Consider the following 15,109-nt stretch of genomic DNA (forward strand, 5'->3'; position numbering starts at 1 on the left):
AGTCTCACATGGTGGTTAGGGCACCGGTCTAGTTGTTATTACATATAAATAAAGCCTTCAAGAACATTGATTGGTTGCTTGGTGACTTGGATGTCAGTGGGGGTGCAGCTGCCCTCTGGGGTGGGCGTCCCTGACCAGGCACCTGTCACCTGGGAGCCTATAGGGGGAGGTGCAGCTCCAGAAGCCCATCCAACTGGTAATAGCAGCAGCAGAGAGAATCCTGTTCAGGGCCAGAGAAGCAAATCAAGAGTTCAAGATATGTGAACAGCTGGTAAAACACAGATCCCTCGGTCATTACTTAGTTCTACTACCGGTATATGAGCATGTCTACCTGAGCAAAGCATAGAGTATCATTTCTACACATCCTCTTTGATCAAAACTAGTTTGCTTCATGATTTAAATAAATGAGCCATGTTTGGGAATGGAAACCTGTTTTACTTTTTTTTTTTTTACTTTGCATAGTAAAACAGCAACAGCTAGACTGGCTTCGTGGGAGGTCCCAGATAAACAAGGAAGTGTAGACAATGTTTGAAGGAGCAACAGGTTTCAGGTTAATTATTACCATACCAGATCGATGGCTAAAACGTTGGCCAGAAGTTGCATGAGGGAACCGCTGCTGAGCGCTCCCTCCAGGAGCTCCAGCCTGAGGATGGCCGCCCCCACACTGGCACAGGCGAGGGTGGACGGCAAGAACAGGCAAAAAGTGAAGTCTTAAGACAGGGGGACGACAAGACAAGAGACAAGCTATGTCAGTAAAGTTTGGGAATGGCATGCTCAACTCAATATCAACAACTTCATTGGGTGTAGGCAGGGTTAAAAAATAAATAAAACTCATTTATAAAGTGAGAAAAAACACATACCGGTACTCACAAGAAATACTATCAATATCAATTGCAATATTGATATTGACCTCTACAGCAAATGCAATACATATTTGAAGAGCATTTCTAGTGAGTGCAGGTTTTTTTTTTTTATATCTGGGGAAATTAAACAGATTAAAGGGAAGTTAGGGAACCGATTGATGAATTGATTGATCATTATCAACCTAGACGGGAGGATGACACAGCATCCTTTGGGAACCAGAAACACAACACCAGGGTGCAAAAGCGAATCATTTCTTAACAATTGGTTTGGTAGTAGTTCAGAGGAAGACAGACATCCTTAATCCCCCAGGCAAGATACCGTAAAAGGCCAGGAATGCCACCATCACAGACCCGCCCTGACAGACAGACAATGGAAAGTGCTTTAAAAAGGGATGTTTCCCAAAAACCTGATAATCCCAGCCCCTAACCCGCCGGCCCCCAGGGGAAGGAAGACGATGAGACAGTGAATTAGTCTGTCTGCCACCGACACCTTTCAGAACAGGCTTCAAAGCCTAGGAGTCAGGAATTGGTAGAATCCGTATAGACAATGTCACAGTCAATACAACATGGCCCTGACTAGCCTATATCCCTGGGACTGGTTGCCTTGGGCCACCTTGTGGGAGATTCGTGGGAAATCAGGCAGTTGAATGGACGGACATGGGTTCTTTCACACCGCACAATACAGGATTACACAAACTCAGCCCCCCGTATCCCCCATGAACCGCTGACACCACGTAATCAAAGTTATGGCTGCTGTGTGGCCATTGTTCAACACGCTCACTGAATAGGTGAAAGGCATGCTGCTATTATCATCAGCATTCATCAAGGAAGTGTCAGAGCTCTCAGATGTCTATGATAATAGACTGTGACAATGACAGTGGCGATTGTACAGTATGTGTTTGACTTAAAGAAGTGTTTGACACGGGAGAATTCAATGTTGTCAAAACTGCTTGTTCCCAGTGAGACTTTATTCTATTCCATGTCAAACAAATGTCTTTAAACAATTATATTTGTTACATATTACATACAAATATGTATACTTGTGTGTTACTTACTTATTACACTGTATTGTTGATGTTGATTGACCTAGTGGAGCTTCTCTGCCTTAAGCATTTTGTTGCATTGTATACGATATAATGACAAATAAACTTGAAAATAGTTTAGTAAGTAAGTACTGTTCTATAAGATTGCCGTTGCTAGTACTTGCTAGGACCCTAACCCTGACCCTAACCCAAGGACATTTGTGACACAGTCTGATCAATTGGTCCGCATGTCGGCAACCAATCAAAATGTTTGGACTTTTCTTTTGAACGTTTTAACGTTGTTGAGAATCACAACACAAACTCGCTAGTCAAGCCAAAATACTGCAAGGCAATGGATTAGATGAGTAATCCCCACTGCTACCTAGTTAAGTATAACACTACTTTACATTATTAGCAGGCTCACAAAACAAGCTGTGTTAGTTGACTAGCGATGTGATTTTCAACAACACGGAAATGTATTAACATTTTCCGAAAGAAAAGTCTGATCATTACATCGGATACCGACATGAGGACCGAAACATTAGAACGTGTCACATTGACATGTTACTGAACACCTGCCTCTACCTGTGGTTGCCAGAGCAATGTAGGAGTGGACATGCCTGCGCAGCGCATGGAGGTTGTGAGGGATTATGGGTATGCCTTGAAGAATTGGCTCCAGGAAGTCAGAGGGCAAGACAGAGGCCAGATCCCAGTCTAACGCTGAGACCACCGCAAGCTCCCACTGCTGTAACACACGCACACACACACACACACACACACACACACACAGACAGACAGACAGACAGACACACACACACACACACACACACACACGCACACACACACACACACACACACACACACACACAATCAGTTGCATAATGGACTAGTATACACGTTTCAATGGCAAACCAACTTCCATAATATACAGCCCCCTGCATAAGTAATGGCACAGTGAAGCAATTGTTGAAGACGAACAAATGATTCAGTGTCCCACTACTTACACTGGGGCTGTATACACCTTCTTTCATATCAATAACCCCCCTTTCACATAGAACCTGAAAACAAATGTTGTGTTTACCAGGAGCTCTGATACTGAAAATGCATTGTCAGAGTAAGCGCAGAGCTTGCCGGCACCGAGGGGTACTCTCTCTCTCAGTTTAGAGGCCAGGAACATGCAAGCCGCCCCTAAGAGCTGCAGGCTGGCCCTCTGAACAGGAAGGCGACTCAAGTAGCGGTCCAGGTAATGGACAGCCAAAGGAAACACCTCATCTTCACACTTCTGCTCCTCGCACACCTGTCGGGGGGAATAACATTTACATTTTTGGCATTTAGCAGACGCCTTATTCCAAAGCGACTTACAATCAATACATTTGAATACTAAGCATGTGAATCATCAATCCACCATTCGTTGCAGGAAGAGTAATCTAGCTCAGGCCCGGGGCCATTGATAGAAGGAAAAACCTTCTCCCTATCACCTTCTAAAACCTAGTTTTTTGTTGTTGTTGTTTTTACACTGGAGAAACAGAGAAACAGTACAAGGGGGGCAATAGAAGTTCTTAGGGACACAGTAGAGGGGAAAGCGGGTGTCTTTAGGAGACGTAGTGGTGAGGGACAGAAGATGTCTCAGGAGGAGCAGTTAAGATGTAACCTGAAGAGATGGGAATAAGAGTTGGGGGGAACCTAATAGCCAATGTACTTCTTGTGTCAGGTTGTGATTACTCTGGTTCATAATACCACCAGGCCTGCTTGAATGTCATGTCATGTGTTTGGAACTTGGAAGGTGTGTCAGGCACAGAGCAAGATGTCAAAGAATCATCATTCATGTAGGCTACACTGTAATACATCATCTACACTGAATTCATCGTTTTTGAAGATGGTTTTCTCATTGCACATGTGTTATTATACCTCTAGCATCCACACCGCCAGTGTCCTCCTCGTGCACGGCTGGATGTCTGTCTGAACCGAGCCGAAGTAGGACGTGTTGGGCCGGCCGGTCTTCTCCAGGGCCAGGAGTTTGTCCAAGGTCCGGTGGTCCCGTGCCAGATCCGGGTCAGAGCTCGCCCGGATAGACGGGGTGGTGCGGCGCTGTCCGTCTTCATAACACATCAACTCCATTGGAGATGTTTAAAGTGCAGTTAAATGGCTGAAGTCACGTTACCTTGTCGTCCTGTCAGCTGCCTAGTAGCTGAAACAACTACCTGTCTGTCTGAAACAACTACCTGTCTGTGTGAAACAACTACCTGTCTGTGTGTTAACACACAACCAGTGTGGACTTTCTCTGTGGAGGTCCTAGTCTGGAAGGCCTTGTCTTGAGGTCTCTTAACGAATATGTTCATTTAGAAGTCAGATTTAGTTGTCCAAATTGCTGGTTGGATAACTTCTCTCTGCTGTTTCGACCCCGATGACAGGAACAGCCAAAAATGCAAATGCACGGTGCAGATCAGTCCGAGAGGAAAGATGGGTAAATTGTGGAATGCACTGCCAGTTTACATTAGGGATGCAACCTCAGCAAATATGTCAAGTCAAGACTAAAAACCCTTCTTTTTAATATTGCCTTTAAATGACTAAATAATTCAATTAAGATTATAAAAACCCATCCTTTTAATATTATATTGCATTTAAGTTACAAAATAATTCAATTAAGATTATATAATGATTAAAGCACTTTGAGCTGCAACGTTTGCAGGAAAATGCGCTATACAAAATTATATTATTATTATTATTATGCTACATGATAGCTCGCGCTCGCTGCTGTACCTTTACCATGGCTGCGTTCGTAAATTCGCTGTAAATTCGTGTGGGTTCAACGTCATAAAGGGACCAAGTAATTTGATTGGACAAGAGGCATTCCATAAGTGCTGATCAGATTACCAGAGCGAATTTACGAACGCAGCCCTTATCTGTAATGTCATTATCAAGCATCAAACATAGGACCAACACAGCTCACAGCAAATCAACACAGCACATTCAGCCATTACACTTTGTGTTTCTTTATTGAACATTATTACTCCTTGAATAGAGACAGACAGTTGAATGATGTCGAATTGAAAAACTATTTCAATGGTCATTTATTTGCAAGTGTCAGGTGTACATGCCATGTCACTGTCATTGTCCCCAAAATATTTGTGATTTCAGAATCATTTTGTTAGTCAAGTAAGAGGGTTTTGAGGGTTAATCTGTCATGAACACCTTTTGTTGTCTTTGCTTGTATCCACATGCCTCACAACGGCATACATTTAAAAAATGTGGGGCAATGAACATGTTTTTGTGAGAGAGGAAGGAACACAAGGGCCGTGTCTTGTCCGGCTTCACACTCAGTCCATAGCCATTGTGACTGGCACGGCTGTTTCGAGATCTCGGGACTCAGAGTTTTGCAGCTCCCGGCGGATCTCCGCTGAAATCACCGGGTGTGTCTGCTGCTTGAGCAGCTCCAGCAGCGCCTCCTTCTGTTCGGAGGCCAGGTCGGCCTTGTAGCGCTGCGCCATGGTGAGCAGGCTCTGGTGCCACAGCACAGGAAGCACACGCTTCTCGTTGCGGAAGGACAGGAAGTGGGCCACCAGGGCGTCCAGAACGCGGAAGGGCAGAGCGTACTTCTTGTCCAGCAGGAGGCGCAGGAAGATGCTGTTCGCACCGTTGTACTCCATCTCCGCCAGCTTGAGCATAGCAGCGCTGCAGGGAAAGAGGCATTTTCTTTAGACTTTCACTTCCCTTCTCATCCCGTTTGCCGTCAGTCACAAGTGTTTTCTGCATCTTACCAAATAAAAGATCTGTTGATCTCATACTACCTCATACAGTATCTTATTTATATAAATTGCAAAAATATATATATGTTACGGTACATGTGGGAATATGGTACATGTGGGAAAACTAGGGTTAGGGTTAGGATTAGGGTTAGGGTTAGGGTTAGACATGCCAGCATGTACCAAGTCACCCTAGCACCTAACCCTAACCCTAGTTTTCCCACATGTACCGTATTCCCACATGTACCGTAACATATATATGTGTGGTGGCCTGGGAAAACCCTTCACATGGTGGCATTTTGACATTTTCATTTTTTAATATTTCCATAAATTAGAAGTTCTCAGCTATTCATAACTGGTTGAATGACTGAGATAGCCCTTTATTTTAAAAAGTTATGAGCATTTTAATGTATCATGTCAAAAAAAGTGAAAGATGAGAAATGCTGCCCCCGACTCCTTTCTCCTCCGGGTCGGGGGAGGAGCCTATGCAGATCAGCCGGTCTCGTTTGTCTGCTTGTGATGCAGACAAACTACCCACCACAAAAACATAAAAATAAGTACTTTCTCTTTTGTTTTCTTAAAATGTTTATTCACCATAATGTAGTATGGAGTTCAAAGTACTAGAATACCACATAATATCAAAATCGCGATTTCCATCTATTTTTGCTCTTTGCCACAAACGAACGCCAGCGACATCCGACGGGTTTTCCCAGGCCACCACACATATTGTTACTCATCTGTCTTGTGATCATAGCTCCGTGAACATCCCTTACCTGGAGTGTAGTACAGGGATCGAGCACTTTGTGAGAATGCTGCCGATGATTATGGCTTCCCGAAGAGTGCACGTTCCAGATTCACAGAGTGGGATCAGGATGCCTGAAAGACAAAAATAGTAATAAGTTCAATGACAAATTCAATGACACAACACTCCATTTTCCTCTAGAACAATCTGTAAGCAGTATTCAGGTCACCTAGTCACCTAACCTAGTTCACTTATCTGGTTTGTGTGTTTCAATCATGAAAACAATGTTAACTGAAGGTAATGTTTTATGAATATTTCCTTCACTGGCTAACTTTAACACCCTTGACATAAGGCACTCATACTCAAAATGTACAATTCATGCTAGAAAGGTAATTAGGTTGGTAATGGTCTCAGAAACTGGCATCTGGTTAGGGAACACTGCCACCTAGTGATTTACCGTATTTTCGAGACCCCACAGATAATTGCTAGGCTGGTCAAGCAGACTGAATCTCAAATATTTAGATATTTTGCCAATTTAGTTACCATTCAAAACTGCTGACTAGTGACTGCATCCTTGATGCAAACAGGTCAACAGAGGATGCCATCTCCATGGAACTACACTCCACCCTGACCCACCTGGATAACAACAACACCTACACAAGGATGCTGTTCAGCTCAGCATTCAACCAATCATCCCCTCCAAGCTGGTCATCAAACTCAGAGACCATGGCATCAGCACCTCCCTCTACAACTGGACCCTGGACTTCCTGACCAACAAACCCCAGTTTGTTAGGTTAGACAACCACACCTCCTCCACCCTGACCCCCCAGTGTCCCACAGGGCTGTGTGCTGAGCCCTCTCCTTCTTCACCCACGACTGCGTGCCTGTGCATGGCTCTAACACCATCTTCAAGTTCGCAGACAACACCACAGTGGTAGGCCTGATCAGTAACGAGTCGGCCTACAGAGGTGTGCTGACGACAACCTGGCCCTCAACACCAAGAAGACCATGGAGCTCATTGTGGACTACAGCTCTTACTCTGCTGAACTCAGAATCCCGGCGGTAGCCCAGGCCCCCACTCCCAGCTGCCCCACTCCACCTACTAACAAGAGGACCATTGACTCCCAGTATCAGTGTAGCCCCCCCCCCCCGCCTGTGCACTCAGGACTTCAATTTAGCTTTATACATACCATATGTATTATATTGGTCTCTAATTATATTATATCTTATACGTAACATACCTCACACCTATTGCCCTTTTTCAACTGTATATATCATGATATTCACTGATATTCATCTCAGGTATACTCACTCTAATACCTTATACTGCAATACCATGCACTGTCTACAGTGTCATGTCTTTTGCACTCTCTGGTTAGATGCCAAACTACATTTCGTTTTCTCAGTACTTGTACTCGTAATTCTTTACTTGTAATAAAGTTGAATTTAACGTAATCAATAGAATAATAGATCTTAATTTGATACCTGCCCCAGTTTCCACATTAACATATTTTTTTCTTCTTGATTTGTCTCACCTTTGAACCATGCACCTGGCTTAAACAGAGCCTTCTTCAGGGCCATGTAAAGGTGAAAGTTTAGTTTCTTATACTCTGCAATGTCATCTCGTATCCGCGGTAGTAGAACCAAGTTGTAGAATCGTTGGGCCATTCGCTCCTTCAGATTGGACGAGAAGATCCTATTCCGACAGAAGAACAACAATCAATGTCTGACATCATAGAGATTGCACAACAGGACTCACCATGAAGCATCTGCAATGTCAATAACCATGAATGATCAACGGATTCCAAAATAAGCCTCTTGATTTTCAACGGACCTTGTTGCCTGATACATGCCAGCTGCAGTCCAGGTCTCAGGGTCCGTCAGGTAAAGAACCTGCTCCCAGTTCGACAGCGCCGGGATGATCTTAAACGCCTTGGGCAGCTTGCCACTGCGGTACCTAGACAGAACCTGAAGTCGCAGAGAAACACAAGAGAGGGGAATCAGCACAACACTGGTCATGATGAAATCTTAAAAACAATGGGGAGTGATCCACAAACACAAGCTTTAGCTTCAAATGATGTTGCAATTACTCTACTGTACTCTACTGTACAGAACCAATAAAAGCATGCATGTTTATTGTATTTTATATGTTGATTAGGCCTACATATATTACATTACTTTCTACTCTAATACCACAACTCTTCATCTATTAAAAGCATAGGGTCTATTGGGTGAATACAGTTATGGTTTTGTATATCAACATCTCTTCCATAAACAAGTGGCCTACCACACAAGGCAGGCCTAATGCCTTTTTAAACTAATTCAGTACGTCATGGATAGATGATTCACTTAGTTAGACAAATGTATTTGTTGTAAGTCGCTTTGGATAAAGGCACTTGCTAAATGCAAAAATCTTTAATGTAACCATTGTGGGAGGTATGCTAATTTAAATATTAAACTAATTAGGCTATCTATTTGTGATTGAATGACGGTGTTAGGATATGCCAGATGACACCAAATAGAGCATTTATAGCAAGCCCCCCACCAGACTGGTCAGCCACGATTTAATTGGCGGGGTACTACTACTCCTAGTGGAAACTTCTGCACACAGCAGTGAAACTAATGTGTGTCAGACCTCACCTTGTTGACACCTTTGTATACTTCAATGACCCTGGGGTCCAGCTGGGGCATGGGTCGCCCAGACGCCTCAGACATCACCGTGCCCACCTCGGTCTGCTTCTCAGTGATCTTCTCCATGATGATGTCGGCTAGGGTTCGCCTACCAACACAGAGCATGAACACAGCAATGAAGGACAAGAATGAACTTGTATCTCTAATCCAGGGCCCAGTTGGTCAAAACATTTAATCTGGGTCAGAATGATCCAGATACTTTTTTGCTATCCAAGATCAGATCGAGCTGGCTGATTTCCAGTTTTGAACAACTGGGCCCAGAAGATGAAATGAGCATGCCACATGTTTATTCATTTCTGAAACTGAGAGATGCTGAATTATCATTGAGGGATTGTGTGTGTGTGTGTGTGTGTGTGTGTGGGGGGGGGGGGGTCTGTTTCTCCCTCCCTCCCACTTCAGTATCAGATGTGGACTTTTAAAACCAAGAGCTTGATTCAGGGCAATATGAAGAGATCACCAGGCTATGATCAGGGTATTGGGGGGAAACTCCCACTTCATCTTACCTCATAGGAGGATTTTTGTTCATGAACATCTGCATGGCTCTCTCGTCCTCCGGGTCGACCACCACTTCAGTCGCAGCCTCTTCCTCGCCTCTCCCAGCCTCTCCCAGGGCTGGCCACTCCTCGTCAGAGTCTGCATCCTGAGACGCATCCTGGGGGCCTGCAAATACATGACAGAATGACAGCATCAAGCATACAGTAGTGCAGCAACTACCTATGGCAGATTTGACTGCTTATGTATTTGACTAGTATCATCTGTTAAACTATTTAATGCACTTGACCATGACATGTCCTCCAACACAAATAACACTAATCTCTAGACAAGACAATAATAGACAACAATTGACAATGTTGGATACACACAATGCAAAAAGTAAATCTAAGTAAGTATCTTAAATCAAGGCAATATAAGCTTGTTTTCTGTCTGACTGCACCAGTTTTAAGATATCTCTTACTTGTTTTAAGACAATCTTGGCAAGTGAAATGTTCCTGTTCTGTTGGCAGATAATTTTGCTTATTCTAAGTAATATTTCCCCTATTTTTATTGCTTTTTTTTCTTGTTTTTGAGAGCTGACGTTTTGCAGTGTAGCAGGAAGTAGGGCTTCCAAATAAGATAAGCATTTATTTAAGCTCTACCTAGAAAAGTGGCTTGCTTTTTCTTGACTTCAGGTGCCAAGGTGCCATATTCTGTCTGCAGTTCCTCCTGCTGGATTCGAGCCTGCTCCAGGATCTTCCGTGACAGACGCTCGTCCACGTACTCGTCTTCTTCCTCTCTGGTCAGATGATCCCTGCTCTTTACACGACCAGGCCCTCTGACCATGTCTCCCTGGAGGATCTGGTCAGCCAGAGCCACCGTCCCGCCACTCTTCTCCCCCATCCTCTCCCCTCCTCCTCCACCTTTAGATCTCTTCACTTTAGGCATGTTTCAGGCCAGGTTAAAGCACAGTTCTGGTCAACACACGTGGTGCATCTCTGAGCAAAGGAAGGAAGTGACGTAGGTGGCCGGGGAGAAAGATAACCACGCCCCGCCCATACTCTGTATTATTCTGTCTGCGTCAAAGAGGAATCAAGGATGCGTTGACACAAGTCGAATTGAAATAATGTCGACACAGTAATATAGCATTATTAGTAATAAAGTGTTGGTAATAAAGTGTTTTAGTGGGAAAAACAACTGATTAAAAATGTAATTAAATTGATTTCAACGCTCAGCAAAACTGCATGACCTCATTTCCTCCTAACACCGGATGCAGTACACGTTCCACCAGGAAGCATCTCCGTTTTCAAACAATAAACAAACAATAACAGACTAACTGAGACTAATGGGGGTGACTTGGTGAGATGCAATTCAAGACAAATATCGAGCTCCTTGCTCCTAGACCAGTCTATCGATTGTTTTATTAACTATGCCTTGCTGTATTTAGATGCATAGCCCCGTTGGGGGAAGCTTGAGCTCGCTTTGCAGGGTCCCGCAACTCATCATGGCATGGGTACCATACCCGATACCAGCCGGTCATTCATATCTACTTTGATTGGACTAGATTGGCATATGTTGTGCATGCATTGCTGGACATAAGGCCTGTCAATATGCATGCATTGCTGGACATAAGGCCTGTCAATATGCATGCATTGCTGGACATATAGGCCTGTCAATATGTTATCTAATACTGCTTTATATATGTGCTCTCTCTCTCTCCCTTAGTGTGTGTCAGGTGCCTGTGACAGAGCTTTATATGTGTGATCTCTCTCTCCCTCAGTGTGTGTCAGGTGCCTGTGACAGAGCTTTATATGTGTGCTCTCTCTCTCTCCCCCTCAGTGTGTGTCAGGTGCCTGTGACAGAGCTTTATATGTGTGATCTCTCTCTCCCTCAGTGTGTGTCAGGTGCCTGTGACAGAGCTTTATATGTGTGATCTCTCTCTCCCTTAGTGTGTGTCAGGTGCCTGTGACAGAGCTTTATATGTGTGCTCTCTCTCTCCCTCAGTGTGTGTCAGGTGCCTGTGACAGAGGGGAAGAGTGTGCAGCAGACAGTGGACATCCTCCACAGGAAACTGGAACAGTTGGGCGCTGTGAAGCAGGGAAGTTTCTTCGTCGATTGTGAGACATACCATGCCACTGGAAATGCAAGCGGTAGGTAATGCACTGATAAAACTCGACACTAACTAACTCGCACGCTGATATTTAATCCATTGAATGTGTATGTGTTACGGTACATGTGGGAAAACTAGGGTTAGGGTTAGGTGCTAGGGTGACTTGGTATATGCTGGCATGTCTAACCCTAATCTTAACCCTAACCCTACCCCTAATCCTAACCCTAACCCTAGTTTTCCCACATGTACCGTATTCCCACATGTACCGTAACATATGCATTTAATACAACACCTATGCATTTACTACTGAGAGTTACTACAGCTATATTATAATCTCTCTACTCGTATCTTTGTGTCACAGGCCAGCCCACCAAGCTCCTTTATGTGATGCATAATTCTGAAACCCCCCTGAGCTGCTTGGCCCTGTTTGAAGGGGGGCCCTGCCTTACAGCGGATGGACATTTTGACGTTCTCATGGTGAAGCTGAAAAGCCACTTCCAGAATGCCAAGGGGCACAAGGTGGAGAGCCGTGGTGCCCGGTACCGCTATTGTGATTTCCTGGTGAAGATCGGCACGGTGACAATGGGCTCCGGTACCAGGGCCATCACAGTGGAGGTGAGTGGTTGATCCTAGTGTTGGAAATCCACATTGAATCCATACTCTTTTTTCGCTGTGGTCGTTTCACTTCGTTGATACCAGCTTGGCTCCTTCATTGAAACCGTTTGAACCTATGTCAGTAATGAGGGGCATGGTGAAGAATGCATGTGTCTGGCTGTCCTGGTGCCTCTATTGGAGCTGAGCTGAATCAGAGTGAAGTGAAATAATGATAATGGGAGTGTGGATTCAGTGTCAAGGTTTTTACAGCCAATAAACAAAAAGGAGGATGAAGGGGGACATTTGATACGTGCTGTGTCTTTCTAAACTGATGTCCATGAATGAGCCTCTGTGTGTTTGTGCAGGTGGAGTACTGTCCCTGTGTGGTGCCTGGTGACTGCTGGAACCTAATGAAAGAGTTCATGCAAAGCTTCCTCGGCGCTAATGTCCCTGAGCTGCCCTCTGTGTTCGCCACCAAGCCTGAGGGCCTCTACGCACCAGCAGACATTGTCGACACCATGACTCAGTACCTGGAGCTGTTTAGCAAAGTGCGAAAACAGCAGGTGATGCCAGGAAGCACTGTACGTTGAGGCCGGCCATGTCAGTGGGGTTGGAAGTGGGTTCTCCAATCAACACATCTGACTCAACTAATGATACTGGAAAGGAACAAAAGACTGCTGTCCCTAAGACCACGAGAGAAGAACACTGGTCAGGAACCCAGAGAGGACAGTGCCACTCCTTCCACACCCCAACACAATGTCTCATCTTTTTTGCCTTCCCAGAAAAATATACATATACAGCTAAAATTGTTGTAGTCAGGGGGTAGTGGTGGTCTAGTGGATAGTGAGTTGGACTTGTGATCGGAAGGTAGTGAGTTCAAATCCCGCCTGAAACCACACCACTACTAGTGTGCCCTTGAGTAAGGCACTTAGCCCTCAGTTACTCCAGGGGGAATGTCCCTGAATTCGTAATTGTCAATCGCTTTGGATTAAAAGCGTCTGCTAAATGGCAAAATGTAATTAAATTAAAATTGTAGTCATCAACAGTAACTTAAACTGACCAAAGGCTTTCCCAACTTAAGCAAAAAATATCTCTGATGATATATATCAAATGATGGGGGGGAAAAAGTCTGAACTCTTGACATAAGGTGTGGCCTAAATATTGAGAACTGTCCATCTGTGTACTAATGTGTAATGTGTAATGTTGTGTCCATCTGTGTACTAATGTGTAATGTGTAATGTTGTGTCTGAGCACTCTGGTTATTCTTACACAGTTGTCAAAAACACTTTGTATCCCTTGCTTTTTTCTTCTTTTTTTTTTTACAATAAAACATAAAAAGAAAACCGTTTTATCAGAGAGTAGACTACATATTACATGCCTATGGCATCTGTGTCATGGCTCTAACAGACAGAGTGTCTGGGGGACCTGTCCTGTGCAGCCATTGCTGTTGATTTGATTAACAGGGGAGATTCGCTGCGGCACCGTCGCGCCAACTGATCTCAGATCAGTGGGATTTCTCTTTTCACCACCGAAGGAAATGAATGTCACATCCTGTAGGAATGAGGGAACTGAATAATCAGAATCCAATCAGAAGGAGTTGATTCTCTGATTCTGATTTCCAAGGAACGAACTCAGTTGTCTCGAGGTGTGTGAGTGTGACAGCTAAACAGGTAAATAGAAGATCTGATCTCTCTGTTTTTATAGATCATCAACAACAGTCCCGGTTATTAATCTGAACTATCATCCACCTAACTAACCCATGTGGATGATCAAGATTAGAGCACCGGCTATTGTTTTTTATTTTTTTACTTTTTTGCATTAGCTAGCCTAGCCAATTTAATCGTCAGCATGCAATCTCAGAAGAAGAAAGTTTAAAGACGTTTAGTTTAGTTAGATTATTGTGGTGTTTTTCTTCCAGAATGTGTGTGTGTGGAGATAATGACTAAAGAAAGTTGTGCTAGATTAGCTGCTATGTAACATAGCTCTATAGGGTTGATAGCTGTTAGCTTGTTAGCTTGGCCGTCTAGCCAACACAAGGAACGTGATTTCTTTCTCCAATCCCAGACAGTCTCGTCAATCACATCTATCATCCTAGAAGTTGTCGTGGAGACTTTATTTTCCACCAGAGTGGCTCTGAGAGACCAGTTCTTTGTTCTGGTTAACAAGCTAAGAGGGAGCTAGCTCTGCTCAGGGGGCTAACGTTAGCCAGCTAGCAGGTCTGGTCGTCCGTCTATTGATTGTATTGTCTTAAAACAGAAGAAAGAGAAAACGACATATCGACATCAGAGACACTGCGATCTAACGAGGTGAACAACGTTTTCATGATCGTCTTTATTGTAACTAGCATAACGTCGAGCTGTTGCTTAGCTGAAGGTTGAACGACATTGGGGGAAATGGAAATGCAGCAGGATGAGGTTGTAAAAGTTTAGCAGCTTTATGAAGCTTCAAGTAGCTTAGCAGACTGGACACGGTTAGGCAGGTAGCTAGTCTGGTAGCAGGAACACTGGACAATCTAGACAATTTGATGGCAGCCACTAGATTGTAATCACAAGTGCAACACTGAAACACAACTGTGAACATTTCAAACCTGCAAACTGCGACACTTTAAATGAATGTGCAATAACACTATGTGCAATATGACAACATCATTCATTCATTCAGGTAGCAGCAGGTTAGCTCGTCTGTTAGCAGGGACACATTGGGGCATCGATGCTCATTGTTGTGGCTTCACGAGTTGCTGCCACGTTTATCCGCTTAGCTAAGCTAGCTGGCTAGGTCTGGTTAGGTCTGGTGGCGTTTGCATGGAAAAAAAATCGTGGTTTCTTCTTTTTTCCACCTGGCTAAAGAAGCTGTAAAACAAAGTGTTTCAT

The 15,109-nt window shown here is 44.1% G+C and overlaps 3 protein-coding genes across 3 annotated transcripts; 1 reads left to right on the forward strand and 2 right to left on the reverse strand.

Annotated features, from left to right (window-relative positions):
- Positions 1–157: 157 nt before the first annotated feature.
- Positions 158–4,038, reverse strand: ccnd3 (cyclin D3; the record flags this gene model as incomplete). Its single annotated transcript, XM_080547907.1, has 5 exons — positions 3,794–4,038; positions 2,967–3,182; positions 2,471–2,630; positions 568–710; positions 158–220 (listed from the first exon to the last, which is right to left on the reverse strand). The coding sequence occupies exons 1-5, from the start codon at positions 4,001–4,003 to the stop codon at positions 158–160; spliced, it is 792 nt and encodes a 263-aa protein (XP_080404033.1). The 5' UTR covers positions 4,004–4,038.
- A 651-nt stretch (positions 4,039–4,689) lies between these two features.
- On the reverse strand, positions 4,690–10,483 carry bysl (bystin-like; the record flags this gene model as incomplete). Its single annotated transcript, XM_080548113.1, has 7 exons — positions 4,690–5,557; positions 6,402–6,504; positions 7,906–8,066; positions 8,205–8,338; positions 9,011–9,149; positions 9,565–9,721; positions 10,198–10,483. 7 exons carry the CDS (start codon positions 10,481–10,483, stop codon positions 5,203–5,205), a joined length of 1,335 nt encoding a protein of 444 aa, XP_080404239.1. The 3' UTR covers positions 4,690–5,202.
- A 328-nt stretch (positions 10,484–10,811) lies between these two features.
- On the forward strand, positions 10,812–13,507 carry med20 (mediator complex subunit 20). The gene is made up of 4 exons (XM_080548197.1): positions 10,812–10,894; positions 11,540–11,685; positions 12,007–12,260; positions 12,605–13,507. Exons 1-4 carry the CDS (start codon positions 10,881–10,883, stop codon positions 12,827–12,829), a joined length of 639 nt encoding a protein of 212 aa, XP_080404323.1. The 5' UTR covers positions 10,812–10,880; the 3' UTR covers positions 12,830–13,507.
- The last annotated feature ends 1,602 nt before the right edge of the window (positions 13,508–15,109 follow it).

The sequence above is a fragment of the Nansenia antarctica genome (genome assembly GCF_963989245.1).
Source record: "Nansenia antarctica genome assembly, chromosome: 18".
Taxonomy (NCBI): Eukaryota; Metazoa; Chordata; class Actinopteri; order Argentiniformes; family Microstomatidae; genus Nansenia; species Nansenia antarctica.

What these genes read in the sequence shown, in the direction of transcription:
- med20 (XM_080548197.1), top strand. An exon ending in TGCCACTGGAAATGCAAGCG is followed by an intron (nt 11,686 to 12,006) that starts GTAGGTAATGCA and finishes TTTGTGTCACAG; the next exon opens with GCCAGCCCACCAAGCTCCTT. An exon ending in CCAGGGCCATCACAGTGGAG is followed by an intron (nt 12,261 to 12,604) that starts GTGAGTGGTTGA and finishes GTGTTTGTGCAG; the next exon opens with GTGGAGTACTGTCCCTGTGT.